At 44.6% G+C, this 18,678-nt stretch overlaps 1 protein-coding gene across 1 annotated transcript in view; it reads right to left on the bottom strand.

Annotated features, from left to right (window-relative positions):
• HK2 (hexokinase 2) overlaps positions 1-18,678 on the bottom strand; it is a 58,930-nt gene that overhangs the window by 20,899 nt on the left and 19,353 nt on the right. The window contains exon 3 of the mRNA XM_061168593.1: positions 3,376-3,524. Within this exon, the coding sequence (XP_061024576.1) occupies positions 3,376-3,524 (149 nt within the window). The remainder of the gene's footprint in view (positions 1-3,375; positions 3,525-18,678) is intronic.

Genomic DNA, 18,678 nt, shown 5'->3' with positions numbered 1-18,678 from the left:
CAATTATACTCCAATAAAGATGTTAAAAAAAAAAAAAAAGAGACTGAGCAGATGCCAAGGGCCAGGTTGACCAGATGGCAAAATCTAAAAGCCAAGGGAGGTGAAAGTGGACAACATTCCTTTCCTTCTCCAGGCAGAAGCAAGGAAGAGTCCACTAATCCTGGGGTCCCCAAAGTGTGGTCCACAGCAGCATCACCATCATGTTACAAATGCAAATTCTAGGGCCCAAACCTAAACCTGCTGAATCAGGTGTGGTAGAGCCTCCAGGTGATCCTGAAGCAATGGTTTGAGAACCACTGCACTAAACCACAAAAGTATTTGCATTTATAAAGGAACTGAGAGGCTTGGGGTGGCAGGGTAGGTTGAGAGATGCACTGGCTCCCCAGATGTCTGGGGTATGCTCAGTGAGAGGCTAGGAAGACAAGACAAGCCCCTCCTAGAAGGGGGCCAGCTCTAACTGAACTTCCCACATCGATCCTGTCTCTCTGTCTGATCATGTGCAAAATTAACCTCAGCTGATGCTGAAACTCTCAATTTCCAAACCAAAACATTCTCAAGAGCAAACGCTGGGCAATGACAGGGCTCTCTCACTAAGATGATCCCCAATGCAAAGTGCCAATTCCCTTGAGCAGAGATCAAGTATTTTAAAGCGGAAATAGGGTTTCTAGATAGATACTCAGCAAGTTCTGTTCTGTTGGGAAGTTGATCAGAGACAAAGTTTACAATAGGGTTAAACAAATTCCCAGCACCTTCTTCCTGGTACTCTAGTCAAAATGATCTTTAGTACAGTAGTTTTTAATCCAAAAAAAGGAAGTTGCAGAAGCTGTGCAAAGAGATAAGGCCAATCATCAGAGATGGGGGGAGGGGCTGGAAAAAGTAAAATGGTTTCCCCTCATCCAGCCCTGATCACTGCTCTCTTTCCAATTGCACTACCAACAGGGGAAGGCAGAAAAAAAAAAGAGAGAGACAGTGAAGAGGCATTAAATAATGTGTTGCCCAATACAGTAGCCACTAGACGTCTGTGGCTATTTCAATTAATTAGAACTATAAAAAATTTAAAAGTCCCTTCCTCAGTCACACTAGCCATATTTCAGGTGCTCAATACTACACGTAGCCAGTGGCTGCCTCACTAGACAGGGCAGATATCAAATGGTTCCACCACCGTGAACAGTTCTATTGGACAGTTCTGAGTTAGAAGAACCTACAGCTCTTTAAAAGAGGGTAAAAGGAGACCATCTGCTTCCTTTAAAGGAAGACTATATCCTTTTCTGTTAGCTGATGATCTAAGGATAAGATACTGGGAGAAACAGCTAACACCTTCCTGCCATAAAAAGGCTCAAAGGGCATCATTTTATGAAGGTAGGAAAGTTTCCTCTTCCTTATTGGTCTGAGAATCTGTTCACTCCCCTTCCCACAGGAAACACCTTAAAAAATCTAAAGTGGCTGCTATTACCATTTGTAATTCACTGCTCTCATGTGGAAGTTCATGTGGCAGAAGACAGACTCTGTCCAGGGACCCACACTGCCCAGGTTCACAGATCTTCAAAAACTTTTGCAAGTTTTGAGCTTGGTGATTTGGTCTTGGTTTTAACTAAATTTTATTTTTAAAATCCATTTGTTTCCCTATAGTTAATTAAAAGATTGATACTTAATATTATAAAAAAGAAAGAAAGAAAAAGGAAAAGATAGGAAAAAAAGCATCAGTAATTCCACCACTAAAATAGCAACAATGAATTTCCTTCCAATCTTTTTACCAAGTGTTTTCTGCTGCTTTTAGGACAATAGCATTCTTTCCCTTTCTTAGGATGGAATAAGCACCTATATTTTCTAGTTTTCTTTGTTTCATTTTTATATAGCATTTTTTTCCATTTATTTGAAGGATTCTTAATATCACAGTAGATTCATAGTTTCTTCCAGATGGGTCTCATAGATTCTTTTGGACTAACACATTTTGTTTCTGTATATTGGAGCCACGTGACAACCTCAGTGCAGCTCAAATCCCACTGTCCCAGAGACTCAGCCTCCCGTGTCCAACCCCAGCATTAAAACAAGGAAAACAGGTTTACCCTGAGGGTAGTAGGGACCCTGGACCACCATGTTGCCTAGTTCCAGGAAGCACCCATGGACTACATAATGTGGCCTAAAAAGTGGAGCCTCCTAGAGTTGGACAAACACAGACTCCTGTCATATGGATCTGACTTTGTGTCTTGCCTCTGGCCCCTCCCACCCCTGTAATCTAAGGCCAAGTCACTCAATCTTTCAAAGCCCAATTCCACATATAGAAAATGGAGATAGTAGGAGCACCCAGCCATAGGGCTAGTGTGAGGATAAAATTAGGAAATCTATACAAAGCGCTTTCACTCAGCCTGACTCCTGTCAGCTCTTCCTCCTGATGGTTGCTCATCCACTTCAACACAACATGTATTACTTTCTGTGCGCTGATATGTGTGTTTGGTGGTCCAGTTGGACTTGAAGTCTTGGAGGGGGAGAACCAGGACTTTGATTCCCAGCAAGGATCAGTGGCCCAGTGTCCAGTAGATGCTCAACACATGTTTGGACACTATCATGACAGCAACTCCATCCTTGCTCGTTCTCTTCTAGCTATTACTGAGATGACTCTTACTTGGATTTCACATTTCTTCTCCATCCACTCTTTTTATTGTGTGTGCCGAGTACAAAATGTGACTCTAGAGGTCACAGAGATATGGGGATGACTAAGCATGATTTGGGGCCAGTGTGGAAGCACACGGAGCCCACTGCAGTGCCAGGTAGAACAGACACCCAGAAGCTGGATTTTAGTGTTTTCTCAACAGGCTCCCATTCCTGTGTGTAAAACCTCTTCTGTTTCAGAAGGCAAAAAAAAGAGAGAGCAAATAACCAAAAAGGCAAAGAGGCAGGTCCCATTTCATGCAATGCTATGCTAACAACTGTGAGTCAGAGGGCTACAGAATGACCACCGTGGCAGGTGGCAGTGTCAAACCACAACCGTGTATTCTACTGACTTGCTATTCAATGACACCACTAACCATAGGTGTCCAGGTATATTGGCCCAGCCTCCTGGCAGTAGGCTTTCCTCAATAACCAGTGCATGCAAGCACACCTCAAATGAGATGGAAAAATCAAAATCCCTCCCACTAAAGCCCATCCAGACCCTGGGGCCTTGTGCACACACTCCCTGCCCTCTGGCCATGTGCACCTCTCCTGATAGAGGCCCCCCACCTAGCCTCCAGGCGTGGAGGGGGATCACCCAGCAAAGAGAGGACAGGGAATCTGAGCCTCAGTCAAGGTCTCCTCCCTCCAGACCACAGAGAAGGAGCAGTAACTGCTCCTGTGGGGCCCAGAGCCCCAGTGGCCACCCCAAGAGATGGGTCATACCTGGGTGCCACTGCCTCGCATGATGTCCTCGGGAATGGCGTAGATCTGGTTCTCCATCTCAACCTTCTGGAGTCCATTGTCTGTTACTTTCACCCAAAGCACACGGAAGTTGGTCCCTCCAAGGTCCAGAGCCAGGAATTCTCCATGTTCTGCAGAGAGTAGGACCACTATTAGCTTGGGAAAGACAAGTTGTAACTGTTTCACAGAGGCCAAAACTTAAAACCCAAGAATCCTGCCATAAACACTGGTCATCTCTGGGTGATGAGGTGGCCAGCGGGTCTTTTTTCTACACACTTTTATGTATTGTCTGATTCTTTTTCTTAATGCTAAACACTTCTATATTACTTTCAGAATTCACATAAAGAATCAGACAGTTTCACACCCAGTGATAGGGTGCCCACCCCCTCACAAGAGCTATTTCCCAAGGGCTTTCAGCCAAGTCCCCATAAAGCTCACAGGGCCCAGCAAGCCCTGCACCAGGAGAGCAGGCCTCAGGTTTTTTGGGGGGTTTTTTGTTTATTTTAATTAATTCATTCATTTCTGGCTGTGTTGGGTCTTTGTTGCTGCGCACAGGCTGTCTCTAGTTGCATCGAGCTGGGGCTACTCTTCGTTGCGGTGTGTGGGCTTCTCATTGTGGTGGCTTTCCTTGTTGCGGAGCACGGGCTCTAGAGTGCAGGCTCAGTAGTCGTGGTGCACGGGCTTAGCTGCTCCGTGGCATGTGGGATCTCCCTGGACCAGAGCTCAAACCCGTGGCCCCTGCATTGGCAGGCGGATTCTTAACCACTGCGCCATCAGGGAAGTCCCCCAGGCCTCAGTGTGGTTCTTCATGGCCCCAGGACACCCAGCACGCTGCTACAAGCTTGTGGCCCCCTGGGCCTTTTGCCAAATTGTGATCCCTGAACAAAATGTACTCTTTAATGTTTGTATACAGTGACAGCAACATCTCTCGGCAGGATGAGGGTCACATGATGGAGTGGAATGGGATCCAGCTGGCTATAAATTAAGAGGCCTAGCAAATAAGTCAAGCAGGTGCCCCCACCAATAAAAGATCCCAGGTGCTGACTTAAGAGTATATAAGACAAGAGTCAGGCCACTCAGACAAGCCACAAGGCTGGGGCAGAGGGAGGAGAGGGAGACTCCACAGACACAAGTGAGTCAAGATCTTCAGGTGTCACCAGGAAAGCACAGTCCAGTCTCTCCAGGAAATAAGCAGTGCAGAACAGGAAACATCCAGATTCCAGATGATAATACCGGCTACAGGGACACGTGCCATTGTACAGCACAGAATGGAAGTGCTGAAGAGGCTCGGAGGCCAGAGCCAGGGCTGGGGCCCAGCGGGGCAGGCAAGGACGGGGGAACAAGGCGGGCTTGTCCCCTCAGCAGCCTCCTCAACCAGTCCTGCTCCATCAGTCTTCCAATGTCCTGCCGCACACCTTCTTGAAGGGTACATGATTATTTCTGGGGGGATTCACTTGTTGGCATGTTTGTCAACACTCGGCCCCTTTCCTGATGGGAGACTTGCCACTGAAGTAAGGGAGAATGGATCAGAGGGTCAGGGAAGTGCTCTGACTAAATGAAACAAGGATTTATTCTGACCCACTTCCCCTCAGCAGCAATAACTGTTTGGCCCTGAGAAAAGCTACATCTGCCCGGCTCCCTGAGGGCACTTACCCACACAGCCCCTACTGTCCAGAGGGGCAACTTGGGGTGGGCATCATTCACCCGACATTCCGTGGGGACTTGCCCCCACACAACCGTGGCTTGCTGGTAACAATATACCGAGACTGGCTCTGGAGCCCACATTACCTGCATCAGAACCCCAGCCACTTTTTGGCCGTGGCAAATTCCTGAGCCTCTGAGCCTCAGCTGCCTCATCTCTAGAGCAGGAACATCATACCTCATGTGGTTGAGGTGAGGGGCAGAGCAGATAATGTGCCTCAAGTACCCAGCACAGTGCCAAGAACTCAGGACACACTAAATAAGTACTAGAAACTTTCCATCCAGGCTCTCGGCAAACACTGCCTGACACCCACACTTAAAAGTCTCCCAGGCCCAGTTAATACTGGACTGTCTCTCAGACTGAAAAAAGTAAAAGCAACATTCAGAGGGGAAACTGAAGAAACCTGTCCAAGGAAAGCCATTGAAATCTTCTCCAGTGACTTTAGCATTCCTCCTCAGGGGTACTAATTTTCCATCCCTTCCCTGGCATCTGGAGGTCCCCCCAGCCCTCTAGCTACAGTCACTAGATAGCTTGGGTAACCTCAACCCCATCTTGGGAGACTGCCCCTCTTGTGGCCATGGATGACTTTTCCAGGCACTTCAGTTCTGAGCCTCCCCTGGTAGTGGGACGTCAGCCAGTTTGTAGGGAAAACTATGTGTGGTTGTCATGGGGGATGAAAAGGAAAATCAAAGATGAACTGCCTACATCAGCACTCTGCCCCAGGACACATGAATCTGCTGAGTCGGCAACCGTGGGGGATTGAGGCTGCCGAGGCTGCCCCTGGTTGGTCATGATTCAAGGCCAGCCCAGCTGGATTCACTGGAGAGGACAGCTCCATCAAGAATGGTGGTTTTGCAGTATTTGCTGATGGACTGAAGGGAAACCACAAATAATACAGTGCTGCTGAGAATTCCGTTCCCAGGAAGAAATGTCTTTCTTTTCAGACTCCACCAAATCAGACATTCCTCTGCGTCCCTCCTCCCTGATGCTCCCTCCACAAACACACATGATCACAGCTACCATAGCCAAAGACTTTATTCCTTCCAGAGTCTAATATCTCTGAGGCAGGCCCAGCATCATGACTCCTGGAGCTAAATCCTAAGGTGACCCCTTGAGACAGTGGATGGACCCCTCCCCTAGTGCCTGCCTCTACACCACCCATGAGAGGCCCTCACACAGAGAAGCAGCAAGCTTTGCTGTGAATTCCAGCTCAGCTGCTTCACTACCTGTATGGCTTCTCTGAGCATGTCACCTCAGCTGCAGAACAGGGCTCATAATGCTGACTTTCCCAGGGGTCATGAGCTTACATGAAATACGGAACACATTATGTGAATATATAGGTACACCGTAAGCCATCAATAAACAGCTGCTGCTGTCACTGTTATTACTCCTTTGATTATGTAGCTCCTCTCCTAGTTCTCCTCAGCCCCTCCAATCTCTACCTACACCTATCCTACTCCTGGCCCAGGTCCTACCTACACTGTCAACCTTCCGGGACATCCCAGAAGCCCAGAGCAGAGAGTGTGTGATGTGGTGTGAAGGAGGATGGCATCTATGGGCCTGGGACAGTCAGACTGGATGGGCAGGAGTGAGGCTCTGGGGCAGGAGAACATGTCTACAGCAGGTTTCTTAAGTACACAGCCACAGGGCAGACAAGCCAGTAAGGTCCAGTGAGATCATTCTGCTGAATGAGTATACTTGGTATTTGAGGCAATGTATTAAGAAAACATCTCATATTGCATCTGCTTACTGATGGTTCATTTATTAAACAAAATATTTGAGGAGACCATAAGACCAGAGGTAAGATATCTTTTATTGTTAAGCATGCTGTTATGTCTAGAAAACAATTTTAATACCTGATTTTTAAAATGTTCAAACAGTACAAAAGTGGAAAAAATGAAAAGCAAACATCTCTTCTCTTCTCCATACCCCAAAAGTAACCATTATTAACGTTTCTTGAGTGTCCTTAGATACATTTATATTATAAAAACAGGGAAGACCATTAACTGACACATTCTAAGAAAAGAGTTTGAATTGCTGGTTCTAAGGATTTATGTTTTTGATTACCAAAGATATTAGCAAATTAACTTCCTAAAAATTCTCTCCAAATTCCACATAAACCAACAGGTGGGTGTCACTGTCACCAGTGTCCTATGTTATGTACAATTAATCTTTGCCAACCTCATAGGTCAAAGTGGCAGCTCATTTTTTAAACTTGGTTTCTTTCCTTGGTGTAGGTTAGACATTTTGAATTATTGACTGGCATTGTGAATTCTTTCTTCTGTGAATTTTCTGCTCACATGTTTTGTCTTTTAAAAATATATATTCATTATTTTCTTAATAACATAAAAGAGCTCTTTGTATATTAATGAAACTATTTTGTTGGTTGTATATCTGCAATTATTTTTCTCCAGTTGGATATTTGTCTTCACTGCCCTTTCTAAATCTCTCCAGTTACTTCTAAATGTTGTCACCACCACTGCTAAAATAAAAGAAGCAAGGTTTCACCATAGGTTTATTTAAAAGATCAAATTCATCTTATACTTTCTTATGTGACTTTTTGAAAAAAATGAAGCCCAGAACCCTGTGTTCATCTCTCTTGTCTCTGGGACACAGTTCAGACTTTCCCACTTGCATCTGATTATTGTGGCAATAAAACAATGGAAAGACAGAGGCAGGTGTGGAGGAGGTTTAGTTAATTTAAGGCCCACCATGTAGATATTTTTAAAAGAAAAGAAATTTGTTGTGTGATATTCATAAACATTATCTCATTAATCCTCAACAACCTTATTGGACATCATGATCCCAGTTTCCAGATAAGAAAACTAAGGCTCAGGCCAAGTAACTGAAAACAAGATTTAAATCCAGGTCTAGCTCTCTAGCAAAGTTTTCTACTGCAGTGAGCAAGAAGGCTGTTCATGAGAAAGTTGTAAATCCTCAAATAAGGAATTCTTCATTATTGGGACTTCCCTGGTGGTCCAGTGGTTAGGGCTCCGCGTTTTCACTGCTGAGGACCCGGGTTCAGCGCCTGGTTGGGGAGCTAAAATCCTGCAAGCCACGTGGTGTGGCCAAAAAAAAAGGAATTCTTCATTATCAATGCCAAGAGCATAAAACCCAGAGGTTGCCACAGGCTCTAAGCTGGCCTGGGTGGCAAAGGAAGTGACACTGTGGTTCAGAAGCTGAGTCACTTAGTTAAGATCATACAGGGGTAAACAACTGCTGGATTTGACCCCAAGTTCATCTGACCCCAGCACCCATGCCAGTCCCTATGCACCTCGCCCATATCTCTCGTGGTGCTGGTTCCTGGAAGCTGAGGGTTACCTGACGCAGAATCTAGGATGGAAGCAAATAAGCCATAAAGTGATGAAAAAGAAAGCAAAGATGCCCTAATCTTTATCAGTAACTTGGCCCATCCCTCTGGGCCAAATGGTCTCAAACTTGAGTGGGAGGTGGCAGACACACATCCACTGGCAAGAGGTGACACACCCTTCTCCCCAAAGGAACCAAGGACCTACTAAGGCTTTTTGAGGCAGGTTTTTTTGGTAGCCACAAATTGGTGCCGTCTCATACAATTATACCAAACTTCCGTTCCCACCTTACTGGACACTCTCCAATCTCTCTCTGATGAAGGTTCTCCTAATTAAGAACGGCCCCCTCCAAAAGCAGACAAAAGAAGGGGTAACAACCCTCTATCGAAAGGAAATAAGGGGGCTTCCCTGGTGGCGCAGTGGTTAAGAATCCACCTGCCAATGCAGGGGACACAGCTTTGAGCCCTGGTCCAGGAAGATCCCAAATGCCGCAGAGCAACTAAGCCTGTGCACCACAACTACTGAGCCGCGCTCTAGAGCCCGTAAGCCACAGCTACTGAGCCCACAAGCCACAACTACTGAAGCCCACGCACCGCAACGAATAGTAGCACATGCTCACCCCAAACAGAGAAAGCCCGCACACAGCAACGTAGACCCAAAACAGCCAAAAATAAAATAAATAAATTAAAAAAAAAAAAAAAAAGGAAATAAGGACTCATAGTTAAGAGGAACTGGCAATAGGGGTATTAGGTCTTGCCGCCCTTCATCGAATTGCCCAATGGTTAAGATTCAAGTTGCTGGGCTTCCCTGGTGGCGCAGTGGTTGAGAATCTGCGTGCCAATACAGGGGATGCGGGTTCGAGCCCTGGTCCAGGAAGATCCCACATGCCGCAGAGCAACTAAGCCCGTACATCACAACTACTGAGCCCACACTCTAGAGCCCGCGTGCCCAGAGCCCGTGCTCCGCAACAAGAGAAGGCACTGCAACGAGAAGCCCGCATACCGCAACGAAGAGTAGCCCCCGCTCGCCACAACTAGAGAAAAGCCTGCGCACAGCAATGAAGACCCAACGTGGTCATAAATAAATAAATTAATTAATTAATTTTTTTAAAAAAAAGATTCAAGTTGTTCCCTCTGGCAGAGTTTGTTTGCTGACTCATTTCCCATCCTGGACTACCATTCTGCCCACTCTCAGTGAGGTTCTTATCAAATACATAAGGTCAGCGAGATAAAGGGGTTTCAATTTCTCCTGGGAACTCACCTGTCCCAGGGAAAGGCTGAAGAGGACTAAAATGGCATCTAAGTAAGTAACCTCCTGAACATGACAGTCACTGTCATCTCGGTTGATGGGACATCACTAATGTATTTGAGCAGGCCATAACTCCAGCATTATTCAAGTCACCCACTCACAATGTCCATGCAATTTGTGAGGGGTGAGGGCCAGATAAATTTCCCAGCAGTCTATTTTCAATCACTAGGTATTTGCCACTAATTAAAATAGATCACCACCTGTTCCTCCCATCAGGAGCTCAGAGCAGTGTGCCAACCAGTGCACAGAGGATGACTTGTGAACAGAAAAGGTCTGTTTTTGTTTTGCATTTTTAAGCAGCAGTGCCCTTTTGTCAAAGGCAACTGTGTTCAGAAGTGGCAGAGCACTGCCTTGTTAAGGCTAGAGCCAGAGCCCAGTCCCTCACCCCAGGCAGGGCTTCTTCAGGTGATCGAATGGACTTCTTTGGAAGCCTCCTTTAAACAAGTAGCTTTGATGCAGCGTTCCCAGAGCTCTGAGGATCCTTGAAGGTGCCATAGTGCCTGCTAGCACTCCGCGACAGACGGCTAAGAATGTATGGCATGGACTCCAATTGAGAGGACAACTAAAAATCTCCAGGTCTTGAGTAGGTAATCCAGCAAAACTAACTTTGCCAGACACAGGTTTCAAGGCACGTATTTCCCAAGTACCTGGAAACACCACAGTCACTAACACCTCTGGCAGCCTCTTTTTAAGTTCCAAGATTTCGGATACTCCATTATAGTACAACAACAAGATGCTGAATGCCAAAATGTAGAAACAGAGAAACATAAAGCTGCTTCAATTGAAGGGAGGGGCCTGGAGCACATACCACTTTGTAAGTGCCCCCGAAAACTCCCAAAACACCATCAGAAAGCACCACCCTGCTGCTTTTATACTCAGGAAATGTTTCTTAAGCTCAAAGTATGTGCCACTCACAGAGAAATGTTATACTAGCTCCACAGATGTGAAACCACTCTTCAAAGGATTAAAATATGATTATCTTTCAATACTGTGTAGGCATTGAGTGTGTTAAGATTTTCAGGCAGGCCGACATGGGTTCAAATCCCATTTTAACATGTATTAGCCATATAAATTCAGGTAAATTATTAGAAATTTGATACTCAGATTTCATCGTCTGTTAAAAGGGGACAGTAATAACCTCCTGTCTAGCCAGCACCTCCCCGTCACTCGCCAGGACACAGAGACACAGACACACAGACACACAGTTTTTGGTCAAGAATCAATGCAATGAATGCGTAAGGTGTTTGGCACAATTCCTGGTGTATGTAAAATGTTAAATAAACTCCAGTTACCACTATATGGAGGCTATTTATCAATATAATCTTCATTTTATATTGTAGGCACCATATAAATCCACTTATTAATTTGCATGTATGTGAGCTATTGATCTATGTCTCCACTACATAGCTGTTGATACAGTGCTGAGCAACCAAGATAAGGGCTCCTTTACCAGCCTCCATGCACCCTATCACCAGCCTAGTCTCTCTTTATTGTATCATGTGCTTGCATTATATGACCTAGTATCATTTCATTTATGATGATAAATGATATCCTTATGTCCCCAGGATAATTTGCACTCTTCAAAGGTGGGGCACATGGCTGCTCAGCACATTGCTGCCCCACAGAGGACCAGCCTCAGAGGGGACTCTATTGAATGAACTGAACAGCTAGGCCTGAGTTACAAATAGAAGAATGAATGCATTGTGCTAGCAGTGTTGGGGGCCTCTAGTGATACGCCTAAGGGCCCAGGCTTTGGAACACAGATGGCTGGGTTCAAATCCCAATGCTTCTACTTGCTCATTATGTGACTTTGGGCAAGTTGCTTAACCTCTCTAAATCTAGTTTCTTTTTCTCTAAAACAGGGTTTATGGTGTCTACCATTGGGTCACTGTGAGAATTAATGAGATAGCTCAAATACAGTGCTTAGCATAGTACCTGGCATTTATAAGCCTACATTTTAAAATTATCATGATCATCATCATCATCATCATCATCATTCCCTGCTCTCGAGGGAATTAAGTCTAGCTAGAGGGTAGAGATACATTCACCTGCAAAAAATAATTCACAATTCAGGGAAGTGGGGAAGTATCAAAAGATCAATACAGCAAAGGCTTCATCTCACTCTGCCTTAAGACGTGCTTATATCTAAACAATCTTGCCAAGACAATGAGGGCAATAAAGATACTACAAAGATAATTTATTTCTAAATTGGAAAGCTGGAAAAAAAAACTTGTTAAAAATGTAAATTATTTATAAAATAAATAAATAAATTGGAATGTTGGAATATTTGTAGGTTTTTAGTTGGGTCTACTTGAGCTTCTTATTATAATGGTACAAATTCAATCCACATTTATGGTCAATTTTAAAAGATAATAATCTGATTTGCTCCAGACACTTTTGTTCAGCAACATGAGCCAATGTAAAGCATGAATCTTATGGCCTTGGAGTCAAGACTACCTATGCTTAAAGTCCAACTCTGCCACTAACTGTACACAGGTGACCTTGGCAATCTCTTTTAGCCTCAGTTGCCTTATTTTTAAATTGGAAATGCCTCTCTTGTAGAGTTTGCATGGAGAGTAAAACAGATTGTTTACATAAACAGATATCATGGGTGCTCATTAAATGATATCAACTATTCCTGCATTTCCTCTTAAGATGGAACTGTCCTCTGAAAGCCAGATGCCTTGTGATGTGTGTAGTGGGCCCCCTGACAGGGCTGTGATTGGGGCTGGTACTGCAATCACATGTATAGCCCAGCGTAGGTTAGGGCTGCCTACAGAGAGGTCAAGATGGTGAGATTCCCGACAGATACAATAAAACACTTTCTCTATTCAACACTGCCAAAAACAAAAAGGGTGGGGGGAGTCACAGACAATAATTATTGGGGCAAGTGGAACTCTCATACAGCATTGGTGGGAGTATAAAATAGCTCAACCACTTTGGTCTGGGAGTTTCTTATAAATTAAACACATCCCAAACCTATGACCCAGAAATTCCACTCCTAGTTGTTTACTCAAGAAAAGGAAGAAAACAAAAACATATGTCCACAAAGAAGCTTGTGCAAGAATGTTTATAGTAGCTTTCATCAAAAACTGGAAACAGCCCAGGTGTCCATAGAATTCATGTCATATAGGATTCCAATCACACCACGGAATCAGCAACCAAAAAGGAACTACTGATATACACAACACGGATAAAGCCCACATTTTGATGGGTAAATGAAGCCTTGCATAAAGAGTAAATACTATATGATTGTATATGTGGGAAGTTCTAGAACAGGCAAAACAAATACATGTGGAAAATTTAAAACAGTGATTACTTCTGGGGGTTGGGGACAGGGACTGCCTGGGAAGGTGCAGCAGGGAGCTTCCTGGGCTGATAATGTTTTCTATCTTGATAGGGGTTGTATTAAACAGGTGTATGTATTTGTCAACTCATCAGATGATATTTAAGATTTGCATCTCGTACAAAATTTTACATCAAAAGAAAAAAGAGCAAATATTGAACTCTGGTTAATAATGGGCCTGCTGAAGTTCTGGGGTTGAAATGAACTGATTTCTGCAATTTACTTTGCAATGCCTCAAATAAAACAAGAGGGACTGATGGGAGGAAGGATAGAGGAGTGTGATAAAACAAATCTCGTTAAAATATCAATGTAGACTCTAGGTAGTCTGTATATGGATGTTCATTATACAATTCTTTCAACTTTTTAAAACTGTCTTAGAGAAAAAAACAAATAAGGAACATTTTTTATATACATACCAGCTGACACCAAATTCAGTCACCTAAGTAAGATATTCTTGGACCATTTACATTTTCATTTTTATCTGTGCCAACTATGTTTCTTTGCACTGAATGGTCCACACAGTCTACGAAGCACAGATATTTTAAAATCAGCTCCCACAGGGTTCTGACTGTTGACATTCCCTTCCTTCTCACAGAGAACTCAAACCATAATTTGGAAGTTCATATTTCATGTGTGTAATGGAAGCCTCCATCATAAACGAATGGCCTGAAACTTCCTAAAGTCTCTCCCACATTCTCTACCAGGTCTTTGATTACCATTAAATACCTGAGACCTGATTTATGAAAGCTGGAACCTGGTCCTTGCTCCAAAATGCAGGGAGGGCCTCCAACGATGGGGATGAACCCTCACACCTGCTCCCTCCAAACAAAAGGACCTGGGAGATTCACTCACCCTCTCTCAGTAAAATCGGTGCTGGCCATGGTGGCTGCATAGGACTGGGTTTACAACACACATGGGAAGGTTACATAACCGATTCCCCCTTAATTCTCAGAGAGCCAACCCTCTGATGTTTCTTCTTTTTACAAATGAGAAAATGGAGGAATACGGCATAAATGAACTGCTCTAAAGCAAACAGCTTGAATTCAAACCGTTTTAAACCTAGAATTCTGATCTTCACCCCTCAACACACACTGCCCTGAAACCACCTCTCACCCCTGGCAAGAAATAGCCAATTTTACAAAGGTCTGACCAGGACAAAACTGGGTAAGGAGCATTTAAGACAGTGGCTTTCACACTGCAAGCTGAAAAAAAAATTAGTGAGCCCTGACTAGAGACAGTTTTAAAGTATGGAAGATAATAGATCTGGGGCTTCCCTCGTGGCGCAGTGGTTAAGAATCCGCCTGCCAATGCAGGGGACACAGGTTCGAGCCCTGGTGCGGGAAGATCCCACAAGCTGCTGAGCAACTAAGCCCGTGCACCACAACTACTGAGCCTGCGCTCTGGAGCCCGCGAGCCGCAACTACCGAGCCCACATGCCACAACTACTGAAGCCCACACGCCTAGAGCCCGTGCTCCACAAGAGAAGCCACTGCAACGAGAAGCGGGCACACCGCAACGAAGAGTAACCTCCACTTGCCGCAACTAGAGAAAGCCTGCGCGCAGCAACGAGACCCAACGCAGCCAAGAATGAATGAATGAATGAATTTTTTTAAAAAAGAAGATAATAGATCTTGATAATAGATAATGTTCAAGAATAAACATTAGTTCCTGAAACTTGTTTTGGTTGTATATCAACATTCATATGTATGTGTTTCTTGCTGTGAGTATGTAGTCCAAAAAAGTTAGAGAGCCACTGACTAAGTCCCTTTAGAGCAGAGGTTTAGATCTAAGGTTTAATTTCCCAGATACGAAAAAGTAACACTGGAAAGGGCTGAGCAAGGTTCTGAGGAAGGCTAGCCTGGAGCAGGCACCACTTGAGCAAGGCCTCTAGCCTTCTGTAGAAGAGAAGCACAGTCACCAACAGCAGCAACAGTGCCGGGACTGCGGCCTTGGCCCGCAAGCAGATGCACCAGCCAAGCCTCACAGGCTGTGTGACCACGTCCAGGGGAAAGGCAGTGGTCCCTGCACATAACTGCTCTCTCGTTTCTCCTCTCAGCACTTTACTGGGGTGCCAATAAAAAGAAGAATGTTCATTTTTGACAGGCTTTATCTAGTGAAGAGTCACTGGTCCTCACTGCCACATTCCATAACTAACAGCCCAACTAACGAAATATAAAACTCAAAGCCTTGATGTTGACCACTTTCAATTATATTCCCTCATGTTCCCCTCCCAGTTCCATTTTCTTTCTCTCTCTCCAGAAGTAACCCCTATCATTTATCTGGTACACATTTTCCAGTTTATATCCTAACAATTTTAGGATGTGTGTGTGTCCATGAGCAACATATAGCATTACTTGAAGAGGTTTTTTTAAAATAACATTCAACTACTATGAGGTACATGTCCTTCTGCAATTTTCCATTCTTTGTTTTTTAAATGTATCCATATTTATACATGGTCATTTTTGTAACATGCTATATTATATCCCATCACATGCACAGTCTATAAACTGTTCCCAATATGCTGTCATTATAAGCGGCACTGCCATGAACATTCTTAGACGTGTCTCCTCAAGTTCATATGGGAATCTGTTCAAGGTATAGTTGGAAGTAGAATTGCTAGTTGTCATATACATATATTTTCAACTTAACTAGTCACTGCCAACCTCACACTCCGGGTGAACCACTACCAATAGCTCAATACATATCCTTGAGACTTTACACACCTGTACACACATATATACATATATGTGTATATATATATTCTGTAAAATCACACACATGATTTTACAGAATATGAATTTAGATAAATCTATCTCATGCTTTATGATGGGTTGCAGAGGACTGTTTTCTGCATTAATTGACCAATGCCCAACTGATGGACATTAAAGGGTTTTCCCCTCATTACAGTAAGTCAAGGAACTTTGTGCATAAATACACTGACACACTAGCTCCAGGACATGTGTAGAACAGACCAGGACTGCTGGATCCACCTCTTATTTTTACAAAGGAGAAAAGGCTGAGTCCCACAGAGCTGGGATGAGGAGCTGGCCCACAGACCCCCCAGCAAATGAGGAATGAAAGGGCTGGGGACCCCATTTCCTACACTCTGGTCTCTAGTACTCTAGGGGGCACCTGCTCTGCTTAAGTAAATAAAACATCCCAATACACAGTATTCCTTTCACACACTGTCTCCATTTACACTGTAGAATCTGAGGTTATAAAGAGGTACTCTGGGTATCACAAAAGTCATGTAAAATCTCCCTGTTTCTGTGTGGAAAGAAGGTCAGGCAGACAAGTCTTGCACCAGACCCTCCCACCCCAAGAAGCCTACAGGAGTCAGCCTCTGGCTCCTGTCCTCAGTCCAGGCAACTCAAATGCATAGAAGCCAAAATCATGCCTGCTGCTCCACTGTGGGTAGAGGTGGGACAAAGACAGGCTCCAAGAACTCTGGCCTGAGGTCAGGGAAAGAGACTCAATGACCACACAATACAGCAACGGATGCAAACTCTAAGAGGCAGTGGGAGGTCTCCATGATCCAATCTCAGGAAAGCAATTAGAATAGAAAAAGTTGGCCCCATACCTAGTTCTCCCCAACAAACTTATTCACCTGCCTATAATCCAGGCCAGACATCCACCCACAACCCCATTTCAAAAAATTTCCATTGAGCATGTGCGTGCTCTGGTGCTGAGTGTACAGGCTCACACGTGCACATACACACATGATGTATCAAGTGCAGTCTTGATGCCTGGCCTTTGGCATATATGAGTTTGAATCCTGACTCAGCTTCTCATTAGCTATATGACCTTAGGCAAGTTATCTGACCATCCAGGCTCCCAACTCCTCATGTTTAAAAAAAATAAAAATAAAAAAAAAGTACTTAAAATTTGTACCTACCCTATACGGTTTTGTGAAAAGTAAATAAGTTACTACATGTAGGTGCTCAGAAAAGCTGTTAGCCCATAATATACATTTCGAAAATATTTAGGATACTTGCTTAGTGCTAGTGCCTGAAATAAAGACAAGGTCCCTGGTCTTAAGGAGCTAGTAAATTTATCAGAATGTCAAATAAAAACAGTAAAAGTAGGTGTGGCTGCCAGTCAGAGGGAGTGGTAGGTATAGTAAATGTGCCATTCTAGAGGGCACATGAGGGATATCCGAGAATTGGAGGAGGCCCCTCACCTCAAGAAGCTCTTTGAAGGGCTGAGACACACACACTCAGAACAATCCTGAACAAGGTCACACCCTCAACGTTGGGTTCCAAGGCTTTAGCAAACACATACTTATTTTAGAAATTGTAGAAAGGTACAAAATCTTGTTAGACGAACCAGGTCCCCAAAAGCTCTCAAGCAAGTAAGCCTCAGGGACACAGACGTGATGGAAACACTGAAGGCATGTGGTGCAAACGAACAAGCCCTGTCCTGTGCCTTTCCCTGCCCCCACCTCTCCAGGGTTTCTCTGCAGATGCAGATGCTTCACCAGCAACCAGCCAGCATTTTGGCCTTCTGTCCTCCCTCCAGTTCTCAGACTCTGTGCTTCCTGGTTCCTCCACCACCCTGGCAGCTGCCCCCTGGGCTCTTTCTCTCACCCTCTATATATAGGTAGCCATCCCACACCCTTCACCCCTCGTGGCCCCAGAGGTACCTCATCTCTAAAATGGAGGGTTGTCATGAGGATTAAATGAAACAAACTGTGTGAAAGTGCTGGCACAACTTAGTTCCGTTCCCTTCTCTGAGGATGTTGCCACCCCTGGGCAGCTGGGCTCAACACCCTGGCATCACCTTTGAATCCTCTCTGGCCTCTGCCCACTACATTCCACCAGGGCCATCCCCTATGCTCTACCATCCACCCATCACCACCCCCCTCCCCCACTCTGCATAAACTGCTGATGATGTGCATTACCAAGACAGTTCTGCTCACACCCCTCAAAAACTTTCAGTTACTCCCCAATGCCTACTACTGAAGAAAGACTCAGTGTTCCAGGTGTGCATGCAAGGCCTTCTGAATCTAGCCCCAACCCACCTTCCAACTTCAGTCTCCACCATGTCCCTTTTCTCCAGTTTAGTTAAATCACTTGCTGGGTGGTGCATCATGAAATAGACTCTGTATCCAAATAAGGGGATAACACAAAGCTTGACAGGTTCTAATTGCACAGTTTCAGAGCCTTTAATACCTTAATATGTACCATGTCTCTTTCACATTCTTCCAAGTTTATTTGGACTTCTAGTAGTCTTTATTCATGGAGTTCAAAACACAGTCTAGAACAATCTATACCACACTGTTTCTCCAATAAGTCTGTGGAATGTGCCAGTTAGATGGGCCCGAGAGTGACTGACATGGCCTATGGCCGTGACCATATTAGGCACGTTTGTTGTTCATCACTTTCATTGTGTGCAATCTCAGTGAAGCTGTAAAATCCCAAACTGAGCCAAACAGCCTTTCTCAGCACATGGATGGGAAACAAATGGCTGACAGCAGTACCCCGGCAGGGCTGACAAAGATTTACTTCTCCCTTGACTGCCAGGACTTCCATTCAAATCCCTCCATGCTTAAGTTAACAAGGGTTGACTTCTGAGGCTTGAAACCAAAGAACCTTCACTGTTGTATATAGTTCTTTGGGTCC

The sequence above is a fragment of the Eubalaena glacialis genome, chromosome 14 (genome assembly GCF_028564815.1).
Source record: "Eubalaena glacialis isolate mEubGla1 chromosome 14, mEubGla1.1.hap2.+ XY, whole genome shotgun sequence".
Lineage (NCBI taxonomy): Eukaryota > Metazoa > Chordata > Mammalia > Artiodactyla > Balaenidae > Eubalaena > Eubalaena glacialis.
Note: the sequence above shows the minus strand (reverse complement) of the source record. Positions and strands in the feature narration are given on the sequence as shown.